The sequence below is a fragment of the Conger conger genome, chromosome 19 (genome assembly GCF_963514075.1).
Source record: "Conger conger chromosome 19, fConCon1.1, whole genome shotgun sequence".
In the NCBI taxonomy this organism is placed as follows: domain Eukaryota; kingdom Metazoa; phylum Chordata; class Actinopteri; order Anguilliformes; family Congridae; genus Conger; species Conger conger.
The window spans coordinates 11,517,093-11,524,349 of record NC_083778.1 but is presented as its reverse complement, the minus strand read 5'-3'; the positions used below and the strand labels follow the sequence as shown (position 1 = coordinate 11,524,349).

General features: G+C 47.7%; 1 protein-coding gene across 1 annotated transcript in view; it reads left to right on the top strand.

Moving 5' to 3' along the window:
* The first annotated feature begins 1,871 nt into the window (after positions 1–1,871).
* ttc38 (tetratricopeptide repeat domain 38) overlaps positions 1,872–7,257 on the top strand; it is a 13,620-nt gene continuing 8,234 nt past the window's right edge. Inside the window, exons 1-5 of the mRNA XM_061229526.1 lie at positions 1,872–1,991; positions 3,506–3,583; positions 4,636–4,717; positions 5,265–5,436; positions 6,645–6,818. Coding sequence (XP_061085510.1) covers positions 1,962–1,991; positions 3,506–3,583; positions 4,636–4,717; positions 5,265–5,436; positions 6,645–6,818 — 536 coding nt within the window. The 5' untranslated portion in view covers positions 1,872–1,961. The remainder of the gene's footprint in view (positions 1,992–3,505; positions 3,584–4,635; positions 4,718–5,264; positions 5,437–6,644; positions 6,819–7,257) is intronic.

The following is a 7,257-nucleotide window of genomic DNA, read 5'->3' as shown; positions in this document are numbered from 1 at the left end:
TGGCCGCCTTCTTCTGTATACTTTCCCCAGACCTATCTGGCTTGCTGAATTGTAAATGGTAAATGGTTGGCATTAATGTCGTGCCTTTATCCAAAGCGCTGTCCAACTCGCACGCCAACGGCGATTGGCTGCCATGCAAGACACCAAACACCAAATAGGCCAGGGATCAGCAAGTATGGCATGTGCACAGGAGTTACTGTCATTTGGTAATTGGTATTCATTGTGTGAGCGTGGTTCCAGCTGAAAGGACAAGAATAAACTCTGCTCCAAAAGCAGGAAACACTTTTTCTGGTGGACAGATGACGACACACTGTCCGGGAGCAACCCCTGATGAAGCTTTACAGATGATTGTGTATTAATAAAGGTTGCCCAATCGCAGAGAATTCACTTTCTCACCCAATTAACGTCATTCCCATCACACTGAATAACGCTTTCCCATCCCATTACCATTGTTCTGTTGAAAAGGGCGAAACAAAATGAAGCCCTGACGTCGAGCGATTTACGACGTTGGATTGACATCAAAGTTAATCCGTGCATGGGAAAACCTGATTTTGACGTGCCCCGAAAGTGGGGCCGCCGTCTGGTTTTCCCGTCGGCGTGGAGGAAACGGGAACGACGGCCTCATTAAGGGGGAGGGAATGGTGGCAGGGTGCCTGCTGGCCTGCCGTGGCCAGGAAGTGCGGGAGAGGCCCGTTCCGTCGGAAAGGAGACTTGTCAAAACCCACGGAGGCTTTCCGCGAACGGAGCCGCACGCGGTAAGCGTACAGGTTCTAGGAAATTGACCGGCGCATTCTCCGTGCTTCTGACTGCAGCCAAGCGAAACTCTGCTGTCCCGAGCCAGCGAGTAGTCTAGCTATCTACAGAAACGGCCTCGCTGGCTCCAGTAGATGTTTGTGCGAGTGTCTGGCAGACTGCTAATTTCTGCAGGCAAACGCCTAGCCTCGGGGGAGAGAGTGGATTAAATTGCAATTGTAGAGTTGTACGGCAGATCAGTGAAGGAAACTAGCAATTGAAGTGCGTTATCGGGAGGTGTTTACTCCTCAGTCCATCTCTTATCTAGCTGGCGTATTCCTGGTCAGGGTCGCGGTGGGTGCTGGAACCCATCCCAGCATGCATTAGGCGAGAGGCAGGAATGCACGCCACACGGGTTGTCAATCCATCACAGGGCACACCATTCCCACACACTCATGCCTAGGTGTAATTTAGACTCTCCAATTAACCTAATCTGCATGTTGTTGGACTGTGGGAGCACCCAGAGGAAACCAAAGCAGACACGGGGAGAACACGTAAACTCTACACAGAGAGGCCCCCGCCTGGATTATGCACAGTGCTACCCAGTGTGCTTCCACCCTGAAAACTGTTCAAGGTGATATGCACGAAATGATACCAATAATACCCTGGTAGATGGTTAGTGTTGATGAACTTTTGTCCTTTTGCTCTTGCGTGCAATCACTGAAAGGTTGGTTCTGCCAGATGGTTCATATATTCTCAGTCTATCAGAAAAATATCTGGCTTGCCGTGCTTGGGGTGATAAGATGGAATGTTTGGCACTTGTCCCACTGGAAGCTACATTCAGAGAAAAACAAGATGTCAAAAAAATTTACATTATCAAAAATCAAGCTCATGGATGGACATGGAATATTCTGTCACATATTTGTCATATCATAGATATGCACATATTCCTTACACATTTATTTTATTTTTATTATTTTGTCGATGCATGCCGTGACTTGCATACAAACAAAATTACCTCATATCTAATCTTTACAACCCCGGAGTACAATGCACATCAATCCCTTGGCAGACGGGGTCTGGAACGGTTATGGACGATCCGATTGGCTGGAGTGGTGTCCACCCCCTTTCACTCGAGGAAATACCTTCTGCGGGACAGGAGGTAGAGCAAAACTGGTGTCCTTAGTTTACACTGCGTTTCTTTCTGCTACACGCAAGTGTCGTCCAACATGAATCCTGCAAGTTTCAGAGATTGCAAGGTAAGATGACTATATAGTAAACTAAAAACATTGCCTGTCAACTTCCACTGCAGTATTAACTTACGGTGTGGATTGATCGAACTGAAATCAATAAGGAAGGTGGTCATCATAAAGTGCAGCATTTCATACTTCTTGCATCCCGTTTTTCGGACTTTGTTCCGTGCATTGATGAGCACGATCGGCTCGACTTTCCGTGCGAATGCAACAGGTGTGGGATCTCCACGGGCTTCCCCAAACCGTCAGAAAAAAAATGTTGCAAGCAGCATTGATATTGATACTTGGTATTGAGTTATTTAAATGCTATTGTGTGCTGCGATTGCCATCTGAGTAATATAGTATCATTGCTGTGGTTGCGCACCAAAGTCCGTTCGTTTTTTTCGGCAGTTCGGTTGCCGGGATATTGCTACTGCTGCTTTTAATTCGAAATATTTGTTATTATATAAAGTTGTTATATAAAGAATTGAAATGGTCAAGTGTGACGACTTCATCCTCAAACCAAAAACCGTGATTTTTACGCACCCGAAATGATCTAAATTGGAGTGATCAGTTTGCGGCTTTTTGAAGGGGGCAAATTACCCCAAAATGATTTATTTTATATCTTTCATTTATTTCGCAGCTTGGATTTTTGTAGTTTCTATTTAGATTTTGATGTCTGTTTGGAGTCATTGTCCTGCTATACAATCTACCTACGATCTAGTTTCAGCTTCCTTGCAGATTTTCTGCTAAAATGTTCTGGTACTTTGTTGAATTCGTTGTGTCATTAACCTGAAATAGTGCCCCCGGACCACTGGCAGTAAAACCTCAATGATCCACCTCCATATTTGACAGTAGGTATGAGGTGATTCTCCTCCTATCCTATTTTGCCACAAAACATATCACAAAAACTGGTGTGTATGGCCAAGACATTACATTTTGGTCTCAGATGGCCCTAGCACTTTCTTCAAGTTATAATTCCAATGAGGTTTGGCATACTCCAGATTCTTGGTTTTGTTTCTTGTAAGGACAGGTACCCTTCCGAGAGGTTTGTTGGTATGGAGGTGCCCTTTTTGGTACTTTTTGAGACTTGGTGACCCCCATATGAAACGTGTGTATATATATATATATATAATTTTTTATTTATTTTAACAACCTCTACATGGACTGGATCTTAAGTCCCTGGACCCTGAGTTTCTCCCATTTTGAAAGGTTGTTGAATGTAAGTGATTTTGAAAATGGGACAGCAAGTTTCCTGCATTCTCTCTCTCTCTCTCTCTCTCTCTCTCTCTCTCCTCTCTCTCTTTATCTCTCTCCCCTCTCTCTCTCTCTCCTCTCTCTCTCTCTCCCCCTCCCTCTCTCTCCTCTCTCTCCTCTCTCCTCTCTCTCTCCCCCCTCTCTCTCCTCTCTCCTCTCTCTCCCCCTCCCCCTCTCCCTCTCTCCTCTCTCTCACTCTTTTGATGTCATATATATACGCGGACGGGTCGTCTTTGCCTGTGCGTTGCAAGCTGACCTCGGCCTCGCTGTCCTGTTTTCCGCAGGCCTGGCAGGCGGATGGTCTGTCTCTCTCCACCACCAGCAACGAGGCCTGCAAGTTGTTTGACGCCACGCTGTCCCAGGTACGACACGTTCAGTGGAGAATCCAGGTTCAGAAAGTAAAAGTCCTCCCCAGTATTTTGTTCCAACCTCAGATTTTCTAATTCACACAATTCATCAGCCAGGAGGTAGAACTGATCGGCTGGCTGAGTTCATGGGTCGACTTTTACGTCTGACCCCCTGGGCTATCCATCTCTGCAAATGATTAAATATAGAGTACAGTAGTGACAGTCCAGACCTGGCTCACATAAGTATTTGTTTCGGACTCAAATACTTGAATCGATCTTGGCTGGTGCAGTTAAGCCAACCGAGAGGACCAGAAGGCTTTGCTTTGCACTTTGTGATAGTGTCTCTTAGGCTGCAATACATTAGACCAGTGGTCCTCACTCCTGGTCCTGGAGAGCCGCAGGGTGTGCTGGTTTTTGTTTTCGCCTCAATATCAGCAACAAATTCAGACCCGCGAATCCTGGTGAGGTGAGTTAACCGTGGAAATAACTTCTTTAGTTGATCAATTAAGTGCGGAGTAACAACGAAAACCAGCGCACCCTGCGGCTCTCCAGGAACGGTCCACTGTGAGGACCGCTGCACCAGGCGCACTCCGTAAACGATAGAAAACGTTTTGAATCCAAATGATTGCGTATTTGGTCTGCGACAGGTTAAGGCAGGGGTGTCAAACTGAGTCCCTAAGGGGCCGCAGTATCTGCTGGTTTTTGAGGTTTCCTTTCCATCGGCTGTCAATTAAGGCCTCCAGAACAAGGAGTGTCGATTCTTTAGCCAATCAACGACTTAAACAGGTTCTGAGAACAACCCGAAAACCAGCAGACACTGCGGCCCTCCAGGACTGGAGTTAAACCAGCAGACACTGCGGCCCTCCAGGACTGGAGTTAAACCAGCAGACACTGCGGCCCTCCAGGACTGGAGTTAAACCAGCAGACACTGCGGCCCTCCAGGACTGGAGTTAAACCAGCAGACACTGCGGCCCTCCAGGACTGGAGTTTGACACCTGTGGGTTAAGGGATATTAGTAGTACTTGCGACTGATGATTTTTTTTCCGGTTTGCATGGCCGTCCCGCAGTATGCGACCTGGCGCAACGACGAAAGCCTAGGAGGAATAGAGGGGTGCATCTCCGCCATGCAGAAGGCTGACCCCAACTTTGGTACCCGATGACCTCACTACACACAGCAACCCCCCTCAAATCATGGTTTCCACTCATTTTAGTTCCCCCTGAAAAACAAAATCCATCCAAAACCCATCCAGGATTTGACAAATACTGTATATGTTTTCGTAAATACACAAGGCGCCGCAGTTTCGAAATCTGTGGGTGTATGGTGTTTACAATGGGTGAAGTTCACTGACACTATTTCTTTCCCTATTACTAAAGACTTTTTATCAGAGTCTAGATGTCTGCTTGTTTTCATGTATAATGACAAGTGTAATACTGATATCGCCTTGCGCCCTTTACCCTAATGCATAGCAGCAGACGTCTGGTACTTTTATAGTATTGTGTCCTACCTGAATGCTCAGTAGAAGAACTATAATTCCGCTCTAGCCTTGTGTCTTTTACCCTAATGCACAGTAGCAGAAGTTTATTGCTTTCATAGTCTTGTGACTTCTACCCGAGTGCACGGTAGCCGAAGTCTAGCGCTTTTATCATGCCGTGACCTGCGGCCTGACTGCTCCCCCCCTCCTCCCCCCCCCCCCAGTGATGGGTCATGCGATCGCGGCGGGGCTGGAGCTGGTGGGAACCGGGAGCTCGCTGCGGCTGAACGAGCGGCTGGCAGGCGACATCGCGCGGCTGGTGGAGATGGCGGCGGGCCAGAGCCTCACCCCACGAGAGCGCCTCCACGTCAGTGGCGTGGAGCACTTCGCCAAGGGGTGAGCGTGCTAGCCGGGGGCCCCCCGATAACCACGACTGACAAAAACGCACGGCGGAAAACTTGGACAGTGGCCCCCCCCTCAGATAAGCTACTACTGTAGGCTCAGTGTACTGGCTAATGGCAGACGTCCAATTATGCTGATTTGCTGATAAAATGGAGTCTTGTTTTCCCCTCTGCGTTCAGTGAGATATGCTGTGTCACTGGGCGCACGTCCTATAACCTAGTAGCAATTTAAACCGCCGTAGATATGAAAATAAGGCGGCGTCGGGCATGTCTTATTTTAATAATATAGTAATGATCTTTATCTGTGTAGTGTGTCACGTAAACGGGAAAGCACAAAAAGTGTCAAATGAAAAGCTACGATTCGATTGAAATGGAACGAATAATTCAATAAGAGGACGTGCGAATGCACCTGACTAGGCACAGAATCGTGCTCGTTGTTCGGTGGAGGAACAATACATCTGGAGGATATTTGAGAAGTTTGTTTTTCTGTCAGCTGGCCTGCAGACATCCACTGTGGGCCTTGAAAGGTTGGCTTGGCCTGCATCCTGAACCTCCCTCTTGGTCCCTCTTTCCCAGACCCAGCTTTGTGCTTGGCTTTTAACACGGAGGACGATAAACCATCCCCTACCAGAAGATATTATAATTTAGTACTTAAAAACATTATTAATATTTTTATTAAAGCTATGCATTTGAGTGGTCAGTCTTTGCCGCCATTTTGTGTCTCTGCCCTGGCACCTTTGCCCTACTTTAGAACTCCTATATGCTTAACATGAACACATAATGGCTGTTTGTGTCTTAATCCTGCAGTACGGCAGTGGTTGATTGGACTGGTGTATTTTTTTTGTTCTGCTTGAAGTTTGAGTTGACGCCACATTTTCCCCAGTATTCAAATGTCAGCCTGTGTTGTGTGGCTTTCTCAAAATCCCCAGAGGTGGATAATGTGACAAACCAACAGGTAGGCCACTGTTTTCAGAGCTCGTTTGGCTCGTTTCAACTTTTCTGCCTTTCTTCCCCCCCCTAGGGACGAGTGTTGGGAATTAGCATAAGCTATACACGCTACGGTGCAATGCGATTGACGGCCGCTTGCTCAGTTTGTCATCGTGTTTGTGTTTAACCAATCGAATGATCCGCAATAGTAAAAAAACAAAAAAAAAGACGGTGTTGTTGTTCTGACGTAACGGCCGCGTTGTTCGGGTTTTTCAGACGTCACTCTGAAGCCTGCGAAGCATGGGAAGAGATCCTTCTAGATCACCCCCGAGACATGCTGGCGATCAAGCTCGCTCACGACGGCTATTTCTACCTGGGCCAGCAGACCCCCATGCGAGACTCGTTGGCCAGAGTTCTTCACCACTGGACTCCGCAGATACCCCTGTACAGGTCTGTTCTGCAGAAAGCCCCTCTGCCCTGCTTTAGCACCCTTGCATGTGTGGGGCAGCCGGCAGCATAGTGGCTAAGGTATGTGACTGGGACCCGCGAGGTCCCCGGTGTAGCCACAGTAAGATCCGCACAGCTGTTGGGCCCTTGAGCAAGGCCCTTAACCCTGCATTGCTCCAGGGGAGGATTGTCTCCTTAGTCTAATCAACTGCATGTCGCTCTGGGTAAGAGCGTCTGCCAAAATGCCATTAATGTAATGTAGTGGTTATGACTGGGACCCGCGAGGTCGGTGGTTCGATCCCTAATGTAGCCTCAAGAAGATCCGCACAGCTGTTGGGCCCTTAATACCATATTGCCATCCAGGGTGGTGGTGCTTAGTCTAATCAACAGTAACTCACATTGGATAAAAGCGTCAGCTCAATAACATGTCATGTAATGCGTG